Here is a 25,502-nt window from a genome sequence, read left to right on the forward strand (position 1 = left end):
TCGTGTTCCCAAACAAGAGGTAGACAGTAAGAGAGAAAGAGAGAGAGATAGAGAGAGAGAGAGAGAGAGATGTACGTGTAATGAGCAAGATAGAAGAAGATTAATAGACACTGAAAAAACGAAAACACGAGAGAAGCAGCTGTTCGAGGAGAGATGATACATATTCCTCTGTCCTCCGATCGAAACGAGAATCTCCTCTTTTTTCCAAAGAGAACAAATAAAATAACAACGAAAAAGAGATATATATAAAAAAAAAAAAGAAAATAGAAGGGAAGAGAGACTGGTCGCTTTTTCTTCCGTAAAAATCATCCGCCGAAAGAACAACTCTCGCGTGTATCAGCACAGCGCGTCGGAGCGCACCGACCACGAAGCACACATCCCCCTCTTTTGCATGTCTCCTTTTATCAGTCTTTTATTACATTCTTTTTTTCCCCTCCCCCACCCATCTCCGTCCTCCTCTTTTCCCTCCAGCCCTTCCCAAAAATAGCAGCCGACTGACTCGAGGTGTTTTTGCAACGGTATCGAGCGATAATACCTCGCCGTACGATAAAGTACAACACCCGTGGTCCACGGTTTGGAATTGGCTTTGAATCATCGTTATTTATTTCACAAATCTGTTCAGTACAAAAATATTACAGTATATATATATTCTCGTAAATATATATATATATATTTAAGTATATGTATATATTTTGCTTTCATTTTATTTCCTTCGAATCCTTGTCGCTTAATTTACACCTACCGTGTAATGCTAGGATAAAAATTCTAATTACTAGGTACATCGGGCGTGTGTTCATTCTCCATAGCGGTTTTCTTTTTTTTTAAATATGCGTGATAAAGCGATCTACGCTGGTGCAGACGTAGACGGGCGTATGGCGCGTTCGGTTCTTTCGCTACTTCCATCAGCAAACAGAAAATTTATGTTTGTAAGTGACAATGAGCACGCGTGATTCGCGATTGATCGATTTACAATTTAGTCGAGTACGACGCAGTCTGTGGAATTTAATTTTTCAAATTATCGTTAAAAGGAAAAGTCGTTTATTGACGAGATTGACAAATAGTTTCATTATATGTAGCTTATTCGTGCAAAATTCAAGTTTAAACTTTGAGTATGCGGTCATCGTTCGAATTCTCAATGTCTGCAACTCGATCCCATAATCATTCTATGAACGCATGACCAATCGGTACTTCTCGCCTATCGTCCTCTATTTTCAGAGCGAAATAGAGAAAGAAAGTGATTGTATTAGATTTATTAATCTGGAGAAGATCAAATTGTTCTTACAAATGACTCTGCTCTACGTCAACTACGTCTACGTTGCTCGTACGTTACACCGTACTCATTACCAGTAATATAATAATCCTAAACGAATGTTCAAAATTTCCGAGTTCGTTCATTCGTCTGTGTATTCCGTATGTACGTCGAATCCGATTCGATATACTCTGGACGTACTTACGTAAGTTGAACTGAGAAATTACCAGAGCCAGCGAATTTCGGTCATCGATATTACTCTGTCTCGTATCAGAATGCAGTATGATAAAAGTACGTAGGATGGAAACGCGTTCTGAAGAATGAAAGATCGATCGAGGCAATGGTACGAGCGTTTAATCGCGTGGAGGATTCGGAGCTAAAGTAGCAAAATCCCTTTTCGAGCTTAGAGTCCTGGTATATCTAGTACACGTGCGATGGGAGGCGAAGATCGATCGACCAGAGATGAACTTCGAAAAGAATCGCGAAGCTCTGGCCAACGCGCTACGAACGGGAAACTGGCACATTCAGGGCGAGTGACCAGTCACAGCGTTGCAAATTCCCGGCTACGAACCTCTCTGGAAGTGACTATCGCGACTTTTGTCGGCCATATTAGCTAATCAAGCGAAACAAGCAAGAGCGAAAGAGGAGAAAACAACTGGACGAAACGGTCTGTTTCAATTGAACGGCGCGCGTAGGTGTGCGGTTTCCCGCAAGATCGCCGTGTAGGGAGATGAAGTCATTCAAACTCCGCCTTTTGTTTCGTCCTTTATTTCCGCGGAACTTTTCCCACCGGCTACAACGTACGGAAAATACAGGGGGAGAACTCGATCTAGCAAGCCAGCCACAGAGAAGAGAGCAGAGTATCTTTACCTCTGCCTCGTCGATTCGATCATGCACGTACTTTGAGAGAGCATGCATACGTGCGTTGCAGAGCCAACGATATTGACTAAAATGAAATCGAACGAAGTAGAAAACGTTCATCATTTGGTGATAACCCGAGCGGACCTGTCGTCGATCGTGTCGATACTCGAGCGTTTATAATTATACGCCTCGCGGAATCTGCTCCGATCCAACTGCTTCCCTGCGATGTTTTCGAATCTATTCATACGTTTATACCTCTACGTACACGCGTCACGGCGGTGGAAGTGGTACGACGAAAATAGAAAGATCGTCACGTTCGTTAGAAACCAAGGCAGAGGAGAGCCTGAGAAATCAGAACCCTGACGTTATCGAAGACCATCCTCGCCTTCGAATTTCTTGCGAGAAAGTTCTTCGGAGGAAGTTCTCGAAAGTTTGCGCCACCTATCCAGCTGCTGACTTGTGCCGAATCAAACGACTTCCGTATTTCGATTGACGAAACGTACCAGAAACCTGGAAAAACTTGCGAGCGCGTAACTATAATGAATGAAGCCAGAATAGCCGTGGATGAAAGGATGATGCTAAATGAGCTGGATTGGCAGTTCGTGTATACATATGTATGTACGTAGAACAGAATACGATGTAACAGAACGCACTAGTAAGTGGAAGGGAGGGACAATATTCCAATAGAGCGACAATATTCGACGTCGATGTGGCGATCTTACGCTGTGCCATCGGTTACTGGCCGATTTGTGCCACAATGGCAGGCAGCTGCACGCAGTTGGGAACGACAACCGTTCCTGGTTATCCGGACAAACATACGACGGCTAACGGCACACACGACCAGTACCAACACCACCACTGCCAGCACACCGCCGCCCGTCGTCACCCTCTCTGCACGAGGATTCCTCGGCTCGTGAGAGGATCGCAAGGGCGGAGGCATCCAACAGGGCAGCTGGAACTCTGACCTTGTCGGGGCGCAACCCTCTCTCTCTTCTCCAGTGAGACACCACTGGCCAACACTGTAACAGAGAGAGAGGAAGAAAGAGACTGGACGTTGATTAGCGTGCATAGGGAGAGAAAAAAAAACGTGAAAGGCGGGATGGATGGATCCCTTTTCAGTATGCTCTAACCAACGCAAGACGATCTTTTACAACGCAAGGCCCGACATTTGCATTTACGCCGACATCGATAACGGCGTTATATTTCTCGCCAACTGCGCTCTGCAGAATTAGAGTATAATAAGAGAGACAGGCAGAGAGAAAATAGAGAGAGAGAGAGAGAGAGAGAAAGAGAGAGTTACGTGGAGGGAACACGAAGCTCTTTACGTATAAGGATGGTAGGAACTAGGATAAAGAAGGTCGGTGAGTAGCATTATATCTCTCAAGCTCTCTCCCTCTCTCGTATTTCTCTCCGCTATGCCACTGCATTCGAGGCTATGTAACCCCGTTTACGTATGTATGTACAGCAGCCCAGTCACTATGATACATGTGTGCGGTTTCAACGAAACAACCGTACAACTGTCATAGAAACTGTTTTGGGACGCCAGTTTTCTCTCTCCCGGCGACGATTCTCCCAACGATACCGACGACCAAACCCCTCCAACTACGTTTTACCCCATCGTCGTTCCCTCTGCCAGGTGATACTCGCGTGAAAAGATTCGCTGCAATGGAGAAGAGATTATTAGCTCGACGAGGGAAAACTAGGAACGAGAAAATTCACAGTTATGAGAAACGGCGATTTATTTTCAACGGTCGTTGGATAATTTCAACACGATGAACACGTTAGACCAATTTGATACTCGTGGAAAAAAATCTATTGTCTTCTAACCGTCGATGAAATTTATATCTACGTTGATTTAACTTGCACCATCTCCCTGTTCCGTGAGACAGATATCGGTTAAAAGCTACCTTGGCAAATTGATTCATTTTTAATGGCCGCAAAAGGTCCGGTGCTTCGCCTTGTTTCACCTAGCACGAAACTCGAAATGGATGGAAATGGGTTAATAATAATTTCACCGTCTCATGCCGGAGATTCGTAAGTTCCCTCAACGAAGCGGAGTGTTCGTATATATTTGGATTTAGTCTCGCATAACCTATCGCCTTGTCTAGGTCAAAATCAGAGGAATATCGCGCCGCTGCTGGATAGAACCAATAACTAACGTTGATTGATCGTACCAACCTACCAAAACGAAAATAATGACACGCTCGAGACATCGGATGAATGCAAACAAAGGGGACATCTAAAGCGAAGGATAGATGTTTGAATGCAATAACCATTCGGACGTAAGATAAATGCATCCTGCAACGGATCGCTACCATCGCGTGTAAAAAAATTGGTATACGCGTAAAAAAGAAAAGACGAGATGAAATATTTTCTACGGTTGAAAGTTCGCTTTAGGATATAACAGTATCCATCAAAGAGGATTAAGAGGATCACGCAGCTCAACCTTAATTTTCACAATTCATCATATAGGATTTTTTATACTTTTTTCTAATCTTTCGTTCTATAATTATTTTTCTATCCTGTTTTAATCAATTCGAATATTGTCTGATTTTATATCTGATCTCAGATATGAAAAAGTTGTTTATGGGTATTTAAAATTTACTTTTTCATTCCTACTAATAAAATATGCATAATACGAGAAATATAATATGCATATAATTTTAATATATGTTAATCTAAAATGGCTTTCTGTAACATGTTTCATAAAAGTACACTACAGCATATAAATCAATTTTTTAACAAATAAAATATATAAGCTAAAAAGTTGAGTATTCACAAATTCCGAAAGCTTGGAAATTGCAGCGATGAAATTGTAGAATGAAGCGAACTTTTCGAAAGAAAATTTCGAACTGTACAATCATATTCAACAAGAGACGTTCAAATTATCTCATTACCGACGAGTATAAAACATAAAATTTCCATATGTACACAGACATATGTATATTTCCAAAGTAATTTTTAACTTCCATGAATCATTACGTCGTGTTATCACATCAAATATGGTCTCACAATACAAAGGATTAAATAAAACACTTTTGTTCAATTAATACATCGTATTCTTGAAAAATCGTCTTATCTTAAAATATACTTATCGAAAATATACTTATAAAAGTATCTTAATTACTACAATATATTGCAGTTATTTTACTTCGTTAAAATTAAATATTATTACGAGATTTAATGTTCCATAAAGAATCTCATTTTTCGGACTTATATCGTCAGATTTCCGAAACACCCGGTGCAATACAATAATCTCACGCTTCAGCCGAGCACGCGGTAATAATGATAGAGCTAAAGAAGACAAACGTTACTCTGAACATTTGAAACGCGCGTTTAAATCCGAATCTCACATTATCCGGACGTTTCAGCACGCAAACATTTCGTTTGAACAAACGTATACGCCAAATACTACGAGAGTACGAGTAATGCCCGCTATTTGAATAATTCGCGATCCAAATATGACGTGGTATTCCAAAGAGATTAGCGATCATTAAATATTGCATTAAATCTAGTTAAATCACTGACAGGAATAGATGAACGATTTAAAACCGAAATGAAACAACTCCAACTGCATCCATTTGTCCGTTTCAATTAAACCACGCTATCTTTTCCAACGATCTATTACTATAGATCAATTTTAACTTTCACGAGTTAATTCTAAAGAGATATATTCACGGTACGGTAGATTTCAGGGGAAATCAGAAGGGAATGGCAGAAAAATTCGCACCATACACATGCGGAAACTTCGCGAAATAATGCTGGCGAGAGGTTCTCCAGGAGTCGCGACCGGAAGTCGAGCGGTAACTGCGGCGTGCGTATGTTCCAAGCATTGTTAATGCTTCAAAAACAAACATATTCGTGTGCACAGAAATCATATTGTTCACGTCTCGAGCGAACATGAAAAACTTAAGGGAGTATTGTAGCCGAATTAAATAAGTCGAATTCTTTTTCTTATTATCCTGAAACAACGTAGTCTCGGAGATATCTATACGAAGTTCTGTATCTGAATTTTCAATATTCAGGGAATTGTGGTTGTTTGGAAAATGTTACAATAAATAAGGTAGTTTACATGAAGCCAATGTTCCTTGAAATATTTTCCATGTCATGTTAAAGTCTACTTGACCTATTGCCTCTGAACTTCGAGCGCACCTATTTTTATTTCTTTCAGTCGGTGAAAGGTACGGAAAAAGTAAAAATTCATTGAAAGTAACAAAAGTGACGTGAAAACTTTCTCTTCAAAATCCATTCGAAGAATTATACGACCATTAATTCTGGATATATCTTCTTAAAAAATTTACGAATGTTCTAAAACATGGATAAATGTCCCAAATTCCTACGGAATAGATGGTGTAAATATTTCATTACAAAGGCACTACAAGCCTAAAGACTATAGAACTATCAATCCCGGTTATATCTTCTTAAAAAATTTACGAATCTTCTGAAACACGAATAAATGTACGTTCTAAATTCCTATTGAAAAACCGATGTAAATATTTCATTAAAAAGATACTAAGTAGCTGAAGAAACGCTTTACAATAAAATACTATCTTTAACGAGAAGCTAAACCCGAAGGAAGTTCAACAGAGCAGATATAATTCTCCTGTCTCTGTCTCGTGGTATTTTCGACAGATCGCGAAGCAACGGAAAAGAATCCAGTTTCTACAACTTGGTGACGACTTGTCTCGGCGCCGCGTGATCAGTTTCGAGTACCTAGTCTGCAGACTCTTCTCCTTCATTGACTAAACTAGCGAAGTTTAAAGCGAAGGCGAATGCGAAAGAAAGAAAGGCAGCAAAAGCCTCTTGCGTGCACAAGAAAACGAAACTCTTTGCAATAGCTACGTGTCCCTAACCGGTGATCCTCTTATCGAGCAGCCCGTCGATTCCTACCCTGGTCGTTCATCCGTGAAGTACGGCCCTGTAATAAGGGCGAGAAGATATGCCATTAAGGAGCTTATCGCGAAAAGGATCTTCTCTTGCTCTCAGTTTCTTAGTTGTACTCCATCACCCTTTTCTCTCACCGATCCTTTCTTTACCTGCCTCTGAAACTCCCCCTCGCCCCTCTCGAAGATATTAAACAGGTGATAGAGCATCGCGGAACCGTCCACAAGTATAATACACCGTTTCGAAGCCGCTTTGCTCGAGATCGATGAATGGTCTGCGCGAATATCGGACGCTGCGAGATCGAGCGGCTGATTTTCCAGGTGGAAATAACTGTATAGTGGAGAATAAAAAGAGGCGGAAAGAAACGAAAGGAAAATAGACGGCGAGAAACATTTGACGAATAGCGGCTCAATTAGCGAACAAGTGGAGCCAGCGTTGAGATTGTTCGCGTACTAGAAACGATCGAGCACGCTTGACACAAAGGCTCCTGTATGTAAGAGGATTCCGTTAGTTAGCTCGATAATGTTCCTAGAGACTTAGAGAATCGGGCATCCTGTTTGGAAGTGTCGCGAAATCAAATTCTCCCATTGGTTAAATTTGGAACGGAGAATTTTAATAGAACTCTGGCGGAGTCGATCGCGAAGAATATCGCGCTGACAGGTAACTAATAGAATTTTCATGGAATCCTAAGTGCAGTATCGGGATGTCCAGGTTTATTTTAGAAGCGCATTTTGGTCTGAAAATATTTCAGTAATGTGTATTTGAAATTATTTTACATGGATAGTGCAGGTCGGTTAAGATTGAATCGAACCTCACACGTTCTTTTCAAATGGCTCTTGTTAACGTTGCGTATCTTAGAAACGTTTAATCCTTTACAATTAGAGTGATGTTTGAAAGAAGAATTTAATTCTAAGATAAAAATGCAGAAGCTAGTAATTGTTATAGGCTGATCCGTATCAGGCGAATGATAATATGTAGCAATAAAATAGCATGAAACAGGCGAGTAAAAACGGACATAGAAATGATTTTAGGAATTTTATGTACAAAGTATAGTGTGAAAAATATGTTTTAAATACTAGAAGTTCTTGAAAAATAGCGTGTCAGTCTCTTTTAACTCCTCTAGCAATGTCTATTTCGATGGGCGATAGATTGAAATATTTTCCACAAATGAAACATTTTAGCATGCTTGTATTCCCTAGAAATATGGAAATAAATCGATACTTTCCAATTATCTGCAAAAAGTATTGGCAATACACAGTCTTATTTTCCGATGAAGCGTTGTTTTTTTTTTATCAGCTTCTATGTATATTTCATTTTCATACTATCAAACGTTTGTAATCATATGAAAGTATTATAAAGTGATACAAAATTTACACTCTGGCCTAATTAGTTATTACATAAACGTTACATTAAAACATAATGATATGCTAATAGTATTTTGCTGTAAATAAACACGAAAACTTCCGTATTTACTATTTTTCCAATACACAAACTTAAAGTTGGCTGCATGTTAAGTGATCGAAGTTTCCTTAACAGCAAGATTACTCGCGAGAGAACAAACAGTACCGGTTAACGAAATTAAGACAAGTCCGGAACAACCACCTAACAAACGCCAGTATTTATAAGGATATTTTTTGCAAAGTGGCGTGAACAAAGAAGTTATTTAAGCCGCTAATTTACAGCAACTCCACCTGCATAGCTAACAAACCAGCCAGACGACAGCAGCGTCGAGGTTGGAAAAATAAAACGGAGCTTGGACGGAAGTTGGCGAAGGAGATCGATCGATCGTCAAAAGAACGGTGCAAGAAGACGTGCGCAAAAAGAATAATTACGCTAATGAAGGGAGCACGATGTAATTAAATGCAAGGAGGATCGAACCAGTGGACTATGTCGTCGTCACGACTGGACGCAAAACGACGAAACACTTTTTATCGCCAACCGTGAAACGTCCTTTGACCAAGAAACGAGCTACCATCGAGACCAATAGAGAAATGTCGCGTAATACTAATTTCCACTTCGCCTCTACCAAGGGTTTCTCTACTAATGTACAAGGAAACCCACTGATTCTCTACGCCAACCATGTGTTAAGGTCGACAGAGTTGTGACACGAGAAACTGTTCCTTGTATCAGAGATGTGACATAACGTGTCTCGTCCTATGACACCACACTCTCTCCCTCTAAAGTCTCTCTGCAGTGCAACGAAGAAATTCATGGGATTAATCTGAACGTGTCTAGAAGATGATTAATTATTTACTACGAGACGATGTACCAGCACCTTCATTCTTCACTGTTTCAAATTTATTATATAAGCTATTTTCATTTTTAATTCTTAGTTACAAACCATCCATTCCGCTAAAATCTCCACTTAGTACAGCGGGCTAATTCATAGAATTAATCTCAAGATATCTAGCAAACGATCAATAATTAATCGTAAAACGATACACCATTTGGGCCTCTTAATTTACAATTATGTATAACGAATCTATTACCGTTTTTTTTTCTTTTCTTTTGGAAACGACTTTTCCTTTTGTAGTTTCGTTTTTAGTGTTCGGTTACAGACAAAAAACTATAGGCGTTGATCTTGGATCGATTTGATCGACGAGTATACAACACGTGCGTCGACTATTCGTCAATCGTGAAATCCGCTTATCCATCGCGATACTAACGTCGATACGAACGATTGCACATTGTTGGACAACCGATACGGAATGGGGTGGTTTCTACGAATTTCACACCACGATCCATTCGGTTTGTAAGCAGAGAATTACGAGCCGATACGCCGCGTCTTTCGTCTCGTTCGCGTCGTTAAAGTCTCGTATACTTTCGACCACCTTGCGTGACTAAAGTATCACCATTTTCAAGAACGGGAACGCTTCCCGCGCACCTATTCATCGCTGAAACGGCGCACACAATGCTGTTCTTGGGGTTAAGAGCCTATCGAACGAACGAACGGGCCGGCGAAACGGTTCTTGACGTTGACTGACGAGACACGAAGGAAGCGGATAAGACGAAACGACCTTCGACCGTGCTACCACCACTCGTGAAAAAGGGTTCTAGGTGGATAGAGCGAACGTTCGAGGATTTAAGTATCGTTACGGTGCTCGCTGAAATTACTAAAAGATTAAATACATTTTTCTGCGATACTACGTAAAATATGGATAACGTTACAATACCCTCTAGAGTCTCTAATAATCCCAAAATAGGGAGAGAGAAATTAAACCTAAAAAGTAGTATAAAATAAGTACGAGTTCTATAATACAGTAGAATACTATTTATAATTATCTAATGATATATCGGTTATCGATTATCTGGATAAAACTCTCAGATAAAGAGAAGTGGAAATTACACATTCAGCTTAACGTAGGTTTTGATAAGAATTGTATTTAATTTGCATTGCTGTACAGAAATATAGATGATCATGTGTAACGGATTATATTGACATTTTTATCGTTGAATAATTAATATCCGGATAATCAACGTTCTACTGTAATAAATATATCACGTGGTATATTCCTAAAGAAAATTCACAATTGAAAACAATCGATAGCTGTGCTTGCGATTTCAATGAATGCACCGTGGTGCTCGTAAATGCTCGAACGCTCGGCGTACCGTGCAAAAGGGGAAGATATCACGGAGAGAATTGCTAGAGACAAGACTCTGTTCATGTCTGCACGGTGCCGCTGGACTTCTGCAGTATCTGTATCTCAGGGTGTTTCTGTTTAATGTGACCCTTCAAGTTATCCAGTCGAGTCCTACGACAGCCACAGAGCGGGCACACGTAATTTCCTGGATTGTGCGTCAAATAATGATTCTTTAGATTCGACACGACCCGACCGCATAGTTTGCATTTGCTAGTGTACGTATACGGCAGCTTTTCGAAAAACTCCGACAGATTAACTCTCTGAATGTATGTAATCGGCGCGCACTCAATGCCCTGAGGGGTTAAAAGTGTCGTATCTGCAAATAGAGAAAAGTCGTGTGTGAAAAACGGCCATCGACGTGATTCGATCCGGAGAGACTGCCTCACTCCGTTTACCCTCGAGCTCTTTTCTTTTCGCTTTGATCAGATTCACTCTACTAGGAAAGGGTTACATAGGTAGCCGACATACGGCGTGTCTCTGTAGTCTGCACGTATCTCTGTGTGTATGTATGTATACTGTTCTTAGGTATTCCGCGTAGGTAAGTCTCTCTGTATGTATTCGTGCAGGTGAGCACGCGAGCACAGAGAAAGATCGATGTTCGATTATTAGATGTCATGCACTGTCGATAGAAGAGACTGGTCGCACACGTTACATATTTACGCATGTGATATCATAGCTGTGTTTATTATATTATATGTATATAATATATATAATATTATATATAATATGATATATATAATGTATATAATATAATATTATATATATAATATATATCTGTTATCGATCACTGATTAGACAAATATTGTACTTTAAATGGAAAGGCACCAGAAAAAACCTCTATGGAAAAGTCTGCTTTTTTTGCAATAGCCTTCGGGCCTCAGAGACTAGTTCATAATGACTATTTTATCGAGCCACATCGGCCCATGAGATTTAACGTTTCTTTCATTATTTTTTCTCTCTTTTACTTTTTCTTTTTTTCGTATACTCAGTCTTCGACGTCTTTCATAACCTACGATGTATGTATAAATATAAATATAATATAATATAGGATTTATAAATAAGTGTATAAATAGTTACTTAATACTGATCTTCCTCTCTCCACCTGCGGAACAAGGCTGCCATTACGAGATACAAAGTTGCGCGTAAGTATTATAACAGTGCACACCGGGCATGGAACTGGATGAAATACCCTAGACGCGTCGATGTTTCGTTAACAGGGGCGTTTTACGAGCAATTTCGAGGAGAATTTCCTCGCGGTCTGGAAATCATCCCCGCGCCTGTGGTAAAAGCCGGGGCTGTACAACGTTTTGCCGGCCAAAGTATCGCTCTTATGCAAATCTAATCAAAGGCAATATCTCGAGGTTTCTCTCTGGCCCGATGGAAATTCAGTTTTGGTCAGAAATGAACGAGTGGGCTCGCGGGGTGAGCGCCGCTGTGTTAAAAGTCAGTTCCATGCGCCGCGTGCATACGAAAGAGCAGCGGTGACGGCAATTTTTGAGAGGGAAAACCTTTCCGTTTCGGAACGTAAACACACTTTGTTAGACTTAGAATTTTCTCGCTTGCTCTCAAGAGGAAAAAAGATTAAAATCCTCGCGTGTACGCGAGAACACACGCGCGGGAGGTAGTATTCTACGAACACGATATTTTTTTTTCTTTTTTTTTTTCTCTGAAGAGACATTTGCACAATGTTCCTTTACACTCTTTGTACTCGAATTGATTCCGTGAACGTGAGATCTAAGTGATTCTACGAACACTAGTAATAAAAGAAAAGGAGATACTAGCGACCGTTTCTTTTGGAAACGGCTAGATATTCAATACGCTTAACACTTAGCCAACCGAATGGGGAGATCTCCCCTCTGTGAAAAACATCGCAGCGTGACCAAACAGGGAGATCTCCCTTTTTGACTTTAGCAACGTGTTTTATTTGTTGTTGTTGTTGTTGTTACTATCAGTTATTGTCTACCTGGAATTGTTCCCAATTAATTGCGCCACTTTTTCTGCTTTTATAAAGTACAGTGTATAATAGAATACACCAATTTAGTGATGTCAAAATTAATTAAAACGTTGCATTGACTAAATAAAGTTATAATCGAACGATGCCACACTGCAAGCAAATATTAAAATGCATTATGAATTTTCAATTCATATTCAAGTCACGTTATTTATCTTTAGTCATTTTTAATGTTTTTAATTTTACCTATATTTTTTTATACTTATAATATATACTTTTAGTTTGATATTCTGTACAAACAATATGTGATATTGTTAAATAAAATCATTACCACAAAATATAATTAAATACTTAAATAATTTTTAGACTTCTTTGTCTTTTAAGTAAGTAGTGAATATTAGTCTTCGATGCCTGGAAAAGTGCGCGGTGGAAACGTATGGCTCGCTGTGGCGCGCACGGTTGGCTAAGCGTTAATTATTTTCTTAATAATAAAAACTCTTAAATGTTAAAATATAGACGTATAATAAATAATTAGATTCTCTTAGGAAAATATCAAACGAAGAACACGATTAAAAATAATCGAGCGAAGCGTCGCGATCTTCGCTCGCTGATTAGGGAAATAAAGCAAATGATTGCCAGTAGTACAAGACAAACACGACGAAGGGCGAATTTCATATGGAACTGCGTCCACGCGTTCCATCTGTGTCATGGAATGTGCAAGCAACGCGGCCGTTTTACGCGACAATCTCGGGTTCTGCTTCCTCTCTGTCCGATGTCCGTCTATCGCGCGTATCTTTTCGATGTTCTATACGACCGCTGTGTATAAATATAGCCGAGCACACGATTTGCATCAGCGCGTGCGCACGTGTGTTTATTTCTTCTTTTTTTTCTGAATTTCTTATCACTCTCCGTCGTTCGTATTTCGCGAGCGTAACGTATGGAATTCTAGGTGAGGTAAGCCGGTTCCGATTTCGCTAAAAAGTGTTTATGCTCTAAGCGCATGAACGGCGATATCAATGATCCCTCTCGTATTCCGTGCTTCAATTTAATATGCCTTTTCAAATTATCGGACCTCGTTAACGATATCATGCAGATTTGGCACTGATATTTATCGGGGAAATGCGATTTCATGTGCTTTTTTATGTTCGCTACGCTCTTGCCACAAAGCTTACAACACTCCGTACCGAGGTTGGAGTGTTCTAGCTTCGACTGACTCTCTTTACTTATATCCTTCTCTTTTTTGCAAGTTCCTGATGTTCCTGGAATTACAAGATCCCGTTTCAATTAAATTGCTTAGGCGACTAATTATGATTACCGACAATCTCTACCAGACTCATGATAAGGTATATATATATATAAAGAGAGAGAGAGAGGAATATATAAACGTGTATATGCCTCTCGTATAGTATCACACTCTACGGTCAAGTCAAATAGGTTGCAGAAAAGAGGGGATTCTCAATTAATTACGTTCTCCAATCAATATTACGATGATATTATTACGAAACACCACACTCGTATATAGTAATATTACGCATGTCTAGAAATGCCTACTCGTAACCAAAGATATAAATATAAAACGTTCATATCACGTAAAGAAGAAAAGCAAAAAACGCACACCTACGATCTCATCATCGTCCAGAATAACAACACAAAAACGCAAAGCTAAACACAACACGTCGTCACACAACCGACGAGAACAAACCAACATCGAGAAAAGAGAAAGAGAGAAAGAGAGAGAGAGAAAGAAAACGTATAAAAAAAAAATAGGACGACATGTAAAAAAGTAAAAGGTAAAAAACAAATACAAAATCAGATATTAAAACGGGATACGAAAGGTAAAAAAAGAAAGAGTTCCGTTTAAAAGACCAACGCAAGCGGAAGAACCCTGGTTGAAAAGGTTTGCTTGTAAATGCGATACTTTCTCGAGACGAGTGCTAGTATAGTCGGAGAAAAAAAGTGGTGCGAGTTTGTTCCGCTGCTACTTTCTTTTATCGACGTACTAGTTGACACACACACGCGAGATGCATCCTGGAGATTAATCGATATTCAACGTTTGCCAGAATGGCGAAATTCTATGTCAACATCCTTTGCCATTTGTCGGGCATCGATACGAATTAATACAATCGTGAAACGACGACGACGACGAAGACTATGACAACAACGACGACAGCGATGATGTTACTGCAAGATCGAGCGCCAACAGTTTTCAAGAAATGGTAAACGGACCGTCACGTTAGCAACAAAATCCTTGCATTCTTTGATAACATTATATGGATATCGTTTAGACAGCGTAACGTGTTTCTCTTGAGTCAGTCACACGACGAAATTCGTCTCAAGAAAAATCACGATTACAAACGAAAACGATTCGGGTTATGTAACTCGCTTTGCTACCGAACCGGTGCGACGCTCGTGTTCGATCCATCGATCACTTACGTAACAAGAACGCAGCACGTGCATGTCCGTATTTTGTTGCTAATATTTCCATTTACTTATGTACTGGTGATACAGGTTAAAACAAACAGGCGCAAGAGAGACGCGTGAGAATGTAAGATTAAGATCGCTGGTTACGGTGACGTAAGAACGTGGCAAAAGGTATTTGTAAGAGGATAGAAAAAACAGTGTGTAAAAAGACATGCACAGAGAATCCCGCCGTAATGATATACGTATAATATATACATACATACACACGTACATATAATGGAATATGCATATCTACATATATATACGTGTATATATGTATTCGTTTATAAATAAAGTTTATAGCTATGCAAAACACACGTATATACATTTGTTCTCACGCAGATGAGACACACCCACACGCACTCACTCGCTCTCGCGCGCAATCACACCGTGGATTCCGTTATTTTGTCACGCACACGCAAATCCACCGATGTGTTAGATGTAAAGGTGTGAGTAAATAGGTGTATGTAAATACACGTGTGTATGTATGTATGTATATATATATGTAATATACGTAAATATGTATAGAGTAACAGAAAAAAAAGAAGGAAAGAAACTCAACACATACGAGACCTTATGTACAATCATCAACCATACAGCCGTCTCAAGAATCTCAATCAAACAGGAGTACTGTCCATTTGCTGATACCAACAGAAGAAATGTCCACTTTGCCGATACCACTTCCCAAGGGAAAAAGCAACTGTTTTTTTTTTTTTTTTTTTTGTTGCTTTCTTTTTACTTATTTTTTGTTTTCTCTTTTTTTTTTTTGTTAGATGTAATGTAGTTCCTATTGCTTTATTAACACATTGACGGGTTTGTAACTACTATAATGACATAGCAAATGCACGATACCATCACCACAACACCAAGGATGAATATTGTGTCATCTATACCCATATATATATATACATATATATATAATACACGCACACATATCGTCAGTTCATGTATGCATATATATACATACACATATACAGGATACATCGTAGCAAAGAAAGTTGTTCGTGTTTTCTAAAAAGAGGTTACCACTCACTACGCTTGCCAGACTTGGAAATAGAGGGATGCTCGCTTCGTACGCCTATATGTACGACTCGACGCGCAAAAATTCTTGCAAACGTGCATGCACATCTCCCTCGATTTCTTAGATCTCCGGTATTTCCGTCGCTATCTTTTGCCATTATTCATTTTATTATTCGCAATTGTATCAATTACTACAAAAAAAGAAGCGAGAAAAAAAGAAGTGAAAAAGGAATGTATCCTCGAATTATTTCAAGATAAACTCACTAAAAACGACGAGAAAGATGACTTATCAAAATCGTCGTTGCAATAACGGTGTTCAAAGGAGCTAAGGAAATACGTGAAATCTAAATGTAATTTTGATCATAATGATAGATATTTATAGGTCTTACCATCGAGTCCGTCGAGCATTTCTGGGGGATTATGGTGTTCAGACGATTCAATTGTTGACACACCATCGCTTAGCGTGCCTGTTGTTGCTCCTCCTTCTTCTCCTAGCAGTCCAACTGGATGACCCTGCACACGTCACGATTATACATTATAAATTCAACTGTGAACAAAGACACTTCGAGGGATTTATCTACCAATTCTTCCGTCTCGAAAAATATCAGTTACTTTACTGCTATCGCGTTCGTCTACTATGCTAAATTAAGCAACGATTAAATAGAACGAAATATAAGAGGAACAAATGTTAATTTTCGAATAATCTGACCGGGTAGGGATTCATTTTAGATATATTTAATTTACTTGGAAACATGAGATGGTGAAAGAGATAATATCGAAAATAGAACTGAAATCGAAATGTTATCTTTAGATCTTTCCTAAGAACTTTTTTTAGCTCGTATAAATAAAATCAACTATTGAAATTGATTCAAATTAATAAAACGGAATTACGTCGTCTTTTATTTACTATTTGCATAATAAATAATAATAAGTATGGGAAGAAGGGAGAAGAAAGTATAATTTGTCAATTTCATGAAAGACAATTCATTGAAATCTTAAATGCATGCTTAATCGTACATTTCATAGAAAAAGTCAGCATTCTCTATAATAAAAATATTGGATCTTCACATTTATTTACATTTCACGCGAGAGATATTCGTCACAAAAATACACATGCTTTGGCAATTCGTTTCTTTCTAACAACACTTCAATGTTAATAACACACACTGGCAGTGTAAATGTTATTACATAAAAATATTGAACCCGCAAATATACAAATATAAATTTTAACATATAACTCGTAAAAGTGTAAATATTTTTTCACGTTAAAGATATCAATAGATACATAAACATATTTTTCGCTTAAACATCTATGTATTAATTTTATAAACTTGAACAACGGTTGCATTTTAACGTAATATTAAAAACAAATATTTAAACAATTTATAATTTTCATAAAATATTTCGTTATATATCTACTAAGATACATAAAATTTTAAAAAAGGATTTTACATGAATCAAACAATTTTATAATGACTAATTAACCATGAAAAAATAACAGCCTTAATTATACAAATATAAGATATTTAAAAATATCGTAATAAGAGCTAAAATTCTCAACTCAATTGAAAATATATGTATAGCACGAAATATTAAACACATCATTATTTAAATTTAGTTCGTTTCAACAACAATTAATTACAAAGATTTTATAAAAGAGATAGATCGTGTAAAAAATGTCAGTTTTAAAACTATATTGAAACTATATATATATATATTGAAAGAAGGCAAACTTCGTAATTTACGTTCACTCACCCAAAATTGCATAGACAGTTTAATGGTTTAGTAAAACTGAGTATAATATAAGGAAGGATATATATCCTTTTGAACTGCTTTCAAAATATGTATTATGGCATGAACATGTTTTTAAGAGCAAATAAATAACACAATTAAATTTTATCAAAATGTGGTATGGGTGGTAAAGTTTGTACAGCCTTAAATAATTGCAGACATATATAAAGATATAGGCCTTATAATAATAGGAAGTAAAAAAATGTTGAAAGTTTTTTATAGCATTCATCGAACCTTCTTTTGCGTAATCAAAATATTTTGTTAATGACTGAAATTAGATTGAATCTTAATTGAGCAAAATTAATCAAAAATCAGCTGTTATTAAGATACAATTATAATGAAAAATCAACAGGTTTCCATGATGTAAGAATAATTTTCTTTTGCTTTGCTTTCTTTAGCTACACACAAATTATGAGCCTTGCACTTATCATGATGATTGACAATCTCGAGTCTAAAATTACCATTCCCAGCAGCAAATGAAGTACGTATTTCGGGAATTGAATCACTCCATTTTCTACAATATTTACAAAACATAAGATTCGTTCTTTCGTCATATTCAAGCCAAGAGTACATATCTAACCACCCAATTTTGAATCTACCAGCCTTTCTACTTTGAGTAATAGAACGTTGTGAAATGTTACATAAACTTGATTGAGTTACTGACATGCTTGGCTGTGGATTTACAATTATTGATCTATTTACATCATTATTACTGTTAAACTTTTTACCACTGGCATTACTTTCAGGAAGTGAACCAAATAAAGAATTGAATTCGATGTTGTTACTCTTGTGCGAATTAGACTTTAAAGATATAGATTGATTCTGTGAAGCTTTGTAAGGATTATTAAATGCAGTCCCTGACATATTGATAGACATAGAACCTCCAGCCATGATAGTGCTTTCGCGAGAAACTTGTATCACAGCAGGATCTTGTTGATTTTGGGTCATGTTCTGTACATCCATAGTTTCGTCACTCTTCCCATCTCTTTGAACCTCCCACTCCACACTAGTCTGTCAACAGAGAAGGAAAGGATATGTGTTTAATCAACACATCTTTGATTTTGTCTTTTAGCACATAAGAAGCCAATTTCGTATCTCTATTTAAATATCCCTTCCTTCCCATGTTTGTTTGGACTGAGTAGTTGTAGGAAAATAGTAGAAAATCATTGATTACAGGAACAGTAACGAAACTTCACATTTTTTGTACAATCTACTCGACATATTGTATAATTTCACGAATAGCTTACAAGCTATGCATGTGTGTGTTAAAGTTTTTTTTTAAAATACAATTTGGTTACACAATACAACGATAAAATAGAATAAAATAACATTCTGAAATAAAAGCAATACGTAATATAAAAGATTAATTCCATTACAATGCATAAAATATCAAAATTTACACTACATTAAAGCAACTTTTAACTATAAATATGGAAAAAGAATAATTGATTTGTTATATATATTTAATATTATAAATGATCATAGCAACTTTTATTAAAACTATATGGACGAATTTAAATATTCTATTGAATAGTTAAAAGTTATTTATTTTTTGAATTAATAAGTAATCTAATATAATACAGCAATCATAGAAAAAGAAATGTTACAACTTACTATATGAATTTCACATTACAGGAAGCATATAACTACATATTGTTAACTATTTACATGCTATCAATTACACTACATGCATGTTGTAACTCTTTCTCATAAATATTTAAAACATACTAATAAAAAAAAAAAACTGAAGGGTACTTACTGGGAGGGAAATGTTGTCATGGAAGTCTGGCAAATGATGATCTAACTCTTGCTTGATCGAAGGTTGTGGCTGTGACGCAGGAGACATAGGTCGACCACCATCTTCCATATCACCTCCCATGGCATTATTTAACTTTGGAATCACGGGAGGGCTTGATTTGTAACTACATTGTGATGATGCCTGAAAAATAATAAATTACAAAATTATGCACTTTAGAAGCATTACAAATAAAATTATTTATAATTGTTGTAATAATACTTGTATCTAGCATATTTAAATTTACAACATAAAGGAAACTTCTTTTTTATAATATAAAAAAAAGGTTCTTTTGATTGACTAAAATTTTGATTTTCTTTATTGTACATTATTTAGAAAATTTCTATCAAAATTAAAATATGCAGAACAGTTACTTAAAGAGAGGAATTATCCAAAACATCATTAATTCTAAAGGATTAGTCTGTGACGGAAATGATATTTTAAGATCAGCATTTGCTATATACCTCAAGGTTACAAGTACAGATATTTGGAAAGCTGTCCAATCATATAGATATATAATTTCATGATAATAAAGTGCGATCATTATCTTCGAATTTTAGGCGCTACCTGTAAGAAAATTTTGAGCATACACACGTGACTACACATGTATACGTGTACGCATGCATGCACAACGCACGCGCGCAACTTCGCGGGAGCATATGTTTTGAAAACGATTTATTTAAAAGCGATAGATTTACATGAAACCAATACTGCAACATAAACTTGCATATAATATAAAAAATGCGGCAATTAGATAATAAAATAAACGTACAATAAAGAAAACAAAACACATATTTTATGTACTCCATTTTCAAAAATACACAATATATATCATTATTTCACCACTATTGAAATTTCTGTTTACTTTTTTTTATACTGAGACATAATTTTCTTCTTGTTTTATCATAATTTATTTCTCAAGCATTGTAAATAGGATACAGATTATCTAGAAATGGAATAGCTAGTACTTATAGTTATCGGAGTACATAAAAATCTTAAAACTGATACAAATTAAAAGAAAGTGACCTACTTCATAATTGTTATTATGTTTACAGAAAAATATTGACAAATTTTGTACACATATTTTGAATACATATTGCAAAAAAATATGAAAGAATAGAAAAATAGAAAAGAATTTAAAGTTTCTTATAAAGAAATATTTTTGACACGATTAAAAGGAATGAATTATTCTATTTCACTATTTTTATTCTGTTATACTGTTGTTGTAGACATTTTATTAAATAATTGCTTATTATGAACTCGAAAATGAAAACAATAATAACACAAATTATGACAGAGGAAAAATGTATGGTTTTTGAATTATTTAAGAGTAAAAACATAACTCTCATGATACTTACATGCATAAACTAATAACATCGATATAGAATATTTAAAATTACGTACCTGAGAATCTGACATGAACCGTTCACTGGGTGGACCACTAAGGGAAACATCATAGCTGCCCGAGGCCTTTCGTTTCCTCTTTTCAGGAAGAGGCTGAAGGTTAGGCGATTCAGTATGCCTAACACCAGATTGTGATTCTGGTTCTGGCGATGGACTTTTCTCTTCTGCCTTGTTATTTACACTATTATCAGTGAGGCCTCTAATCTGTAACGCCTCAGCTGTTTTAAGGAACATCGGTAGCAGATGCTGACTAACGTTAACTTCTCCCTTATACATAAAGTGCAGCAATGCCTTCATTTCCGTTTCATTGACATCCTTCAGGAATATAATTGGATGGGGATGGGTATTCTGGAGGAAAATGCTCTCGAAATATGGACTGCATGCAGAGAGTATCGTCTGGTGTGCCTTGAATGTCTCTCCAACACACGCCAGGGTAACGTCGCAGAGTGCCTCTCTGGCAAGCAAGGAGCTGAGAACGTCTGTGAGGTTGGCTGGATGATTGTTCCACCGTAGGCAATACTGTTGGTCCATCTTGTCTATCTCCAATCCCAACCCTACAACCAAACTAGCTGCCCTGAACTGTCCACACTAGAGACTTTGATCACCCTGACTACAGAATGACTCCCTAACCCTTAAAACGTTAACTCACACGCCTTCTTCACGCACACTCTCCTATATCGGCCTGACGATATCTCCTCAGAGATTATATCGCAACTCTAGACCCACACAACTTCCTCCGTGCTTCTGCAAATGTGCCACATTGCAGTATAACTGTAAAACCCTTCAGGGTTCACGCGTCGCTACTATACGTACCAAAAACATTTTTTCGCATAACCTCAGTAACCGAAAAATAACAGCGTTCGCGATTTCACTTCGACAAATGTAGCGCGAATTAAAAGAAGGTTAGAGTATTAATTGCGACGCAGTATGTGTCACCCACGGATATGATAATATCCTATATTCGAAGATAATGTTTTCGGCAATGTCAATATTCGCGAGGCTTGGGCGCCATTGTCGGCCGTACTCGTCTAACCACGAGCCTTCTCGCGAAAACTCGATTTGTTGATGCACGATTTCTAACCATTCAAACACGCTTCACACGCGGCTTTATTTACCTAAACCCAGCGCCAGCTAACTAACGCATCGTATACACTAACGACCCGAGTTTGTTTATCGTCCCGATGATTACTCACCTTTCGCAAACTTTTTGCCATTACAACGCCACCCGACCCTTAACGTCCACTACCATACCAATCTGCCAATGCCTACGGCCTTATTTTTAAAATACTTTTGACCTTCGTGCATCTGCCGGGGGGAATGGCGCGAAGGGCGCTCGAATTCAAACGTTGCTAGTCACGTAATACGACTTCTCTCGATAATTTCAGTTTAATTGAACGTTTGTTTCACTTTATATTTACATACTTTTGTATAGATATTTCCAATAATGCTAATTTCAGTCTAAGATGCAACGACAAACTAATAAAAATATTATCTGTTTTTCGAAAAGTAGAAAACAATGACTTATATTAAAATATCATTATGCAAAAGTTTATTTTTCCGTTTTCAACGTTCGTATACAATACGATATAATAATAATAATAATAATAATACGATTATAAAGCCAAAATGGAAATAACACGCGATGCATAATTTACCCAAATAAAATTACTGTCGAAATGTATAAATTATAGAATACGTGAACGTTAAAAGTTAAAAAAAAGTAAACAAATTCCCAATTCAACTACTTTTACTAAACGAATATCGAGATAAACACATTTATCTTATTGACAGCTTGAAACGCCTTATTTTAGCAGAACTTACCCTTTGTTCAATAGACTCTTTTCTCTTGTCAACAAAATTCTTATCATAGTACTATCACAAATATAAATGATTTCAATCGTCATATATAGCGTGAAAGTTTAAGAGCTTAAAATGTTTCCATAATAATCAGAATAAACGAAACAACTCCTATTCATTTTACAAAGCTAATCATGTGATTGAAAACCATTATCATAGTAAAAATTAATTTCTCTTTCTATGAGAAATTCAAAAACAAAAAAGTAACTTTTGTTTTACTTTTTATAAAGCATTTTTTACAAAAACGTTTAGATACATCGTGTGATACTTTTGAAAGTGTTACACGGAAATTCGACTTCCCGTGAAACGTGGCAAACTTATACCCTGTTACGATATTGTAATGCACGTAATGCATGTAAAATTCATAGATCCTTGAACCAGATGCTATAAAAAGAAAATCTTAAAATCCGTTTCATTCTTGAACAAATCCCACCCTCCTTAAAAATCGAAATCTAATCTAAAAATTTGTTTGCACAGTTATTATCACGTAACTACTTCCGCGAATAGAACACGATTGATGAACACGAAAATGTTGCTATTCTTTTTTTCATAAGCACGCTTCTTTTTCTGCTGGCCCATTAGTTAAACGGACGTATTTGCGCTACGTTATACGAGAGGGGATTACATTTCACGGAAAATCATGCAATGTAAAGGAGTCGATCGACTTCATTTGACTCCACTAAACGGTAATTCGCGCAAATCGTAAGCTTTCTGATATTAATTTCGAGCCGAACGATAATCGCGTTAACCATTCAAAATCAATAGGTAGCGGGAAAATTGGAAAATCTCCTTAATCGGTTTCCGAATATGGATTTACAAGCTTTGCCCGACCATTAACAGATTTAATCCGCACTTTGATTGGCACTGCGCAAAATTACTATTCGTCTGCTTGTCCCCGACGAAGATACGGCCGTGTTGGCAAATAGGAATTCAGTGTATTAAGCGGATAACACAGTGAATATAATTGAATTTATCTCGGGCTCGTGTGTTTCTGAGGATTTTAAACGATTGGCCTGGCAATGAAGACAATAGATGCTGCCGTTAGGGCCGCAATATTTTTACTGATTCACCGACTGAAAACATTTAAAACTTAACTTAACTTCGTTTAAAGAAGTTTGCTTCGCGTTTTGCTTCGTGATGTACTTTCGCTTCGCGGCTAGGCGTTGTCGTAAATTATAACAGATATTACCCCGATGAAAACATCTTGTTTAAGAGAGTCCCGTAAATAAGCGAAAGGAAGAATATTATTAACCGTATCAGGACGTATAGTGAATTCGAAAGTATTCTGCGGAAGGGAGAAACTTTAAATGATTCGCTGCTCGAATCTATTTCTTGTTCCGTCTCGCGTACTCGTAGAAAATTTCTCACGATATATATATATATATATATATCTTTTTTCCTCAGTTTTTCCTTCTCTTTACCCTCGTTCGGGTAACTATGGCAGATAGTACAAACGAAAGAATTAAAGGAAACAGAAGAAGTAGAAGAGAGAACGAGTAATCGTATCCGGTGGTATCAAGTCGGATTTACTCGTTTCATCGATGAATAACTACTGGAAAGGCTGCAGTAGTTAGCTATTAGCGCGTTTACACGGACTTCTTTAATCGCGTCGGAGCCGATTTTATCGCATCGAAGAACGCAAACCTATTGCTAACAAAGAGCCTTCTCGTTTACTAGACATTAACAACATCATCCTGGGTCAACTAAATGGTTACGCAATTAATTGTGCGAACCGGTTCCTAGAGCGAGTTGTCTATAGATACCGTTCGAGAAAAGAATCTGCTTCTAAAGTAATATACATACATATGTTTCATATGTAAATATGACATGTCTACATGATCGTCAGCAAAAGTTAAAATCAACAAGAATGTTCAACACTGAATCATGTGTATGCGTATGTGTGAAAGAGCAAAGATCGGCGATATTAAAGAACAGACATACAGAGAGAAAAATAGTAAAGCAAGGAACGGACCTGTAGATCCTCCTACAGCTGGGATATCGGCGAGCATCGCCGTTATCTGCATAATTATCTCGCGATGGCCTTGATTGTTCCACGAGGAAAACAAGTGGAAGCAGGTATATCGTGACGTATTGTGGCTGAATACGTCGCTGTTTTTCGCCCTAGCGCGTTGAGAAGTCGCGCGGCAAAAAAAAAAAAAAAAAAAGGAAGAAAAAAAGACATGTTTCTGTCTTCCGTGCGGCTGGCAGATCTTCAGGGACGATCTTCGCGCGGTGCATACCGGAAATGCAGCGGTGCCACGCGGCTTGCGCGATCTTCTCGCGCTGCGCTCATGTTCGCGCGTTAACTGCGCGCGCGCCGATTCCTCGTAAATTACCCAACACAGACTATTAGCGCGGCATTTCGCGATAAAACTTCTAATTATCTTTTCTTCTCTTTGTCATGATGAATAATTAATGGATCGACACATGTACGTGCACGATCGTTCTTCAAGTATCTTCGATTTTTGTTCGGTACTTGGTCCGATCGTTCGGACTAAAACTCGCAACGAAAGGAGCGTCGTACACGATGGTATACATAATTCACGCTCGAACAAAACGCAACGGATTCACGATAGCGCAGTAAAGTTT

The 25,502-nt window shown here is 37.4% G+C and overlaps 1 protein-coding gene and 1 long non-coding RNA gene across 12 annotated transcripts in view; both read right to left on the bottom strand.

The window, feature by feature from the left end:
- The window catches only part of LOC117233018 (sex determination protein fruitless), a 70,012-nt gene extending 44,971 nt beyond the window's left edge, over window positions 1–25,041 (bottom strand). For 3 of the 11 annotated variants that reach the window (XR_004493256.1, XR_004493255.1, XR_004493254.1), the window contains exons 1-4: window positions 24,886–25,039; window positions 21,057–21,610; window positions 19,617–19,796; window positions 16,456–16,579 (exon numbers count right to left, since the gene is read on the bottom strand). Coding sequence is in view for 8 of the 11 variants with exons in the window: in XM_033492943.1 (XP_033348834.1) it covers window positions 13,532–13,845; window positions 16,456–16,587; window positions 18,595–18,868; window positions 19,617–19,796; window positions 21,057–21,610; window positions 24,886–24,937 (1,506 nt within the window). In the remaining 3 variants the exon portion in view is untranslated. The other 8 variants (XM_033492943.1, XM_033492922.1, XM_033492910.1 and 5 more) reach the window with 8 other exon arrangements.
- LOC117233047 lies at window positions 11,614–12,766 on the bottom strand. The gene is made up of 2 exons (XR_004493257.1): window positions 11,713–12,766; window positions 11,614–11,644 (listed from the first exon to the last, which is right to left on the bottom strand). It is a non-coding gene; the product is annotated as an uncharacterized LOC117233047 (long non-coding RNA).
- Window positions 25,042–25,502: the final 461 nt, after the last annotated feature.

Source organism: Bombus vosnesenskii, unplaced genomic scaffold, assembly GCF_011952255.1.
Source record: "Bombus vosnesenskii isolate JDL3184/JDL3185 unplaced genomic scaffold, Bvos_JDL3184-5_v1.1 scf7180000013263, whole genome shotgun sequence".
NCBI lineage: Eukaryota > Metazoa > Arthropoda > Insecta > Hymenoptera > Apidae > Bombus > Bombus vosnesenskii.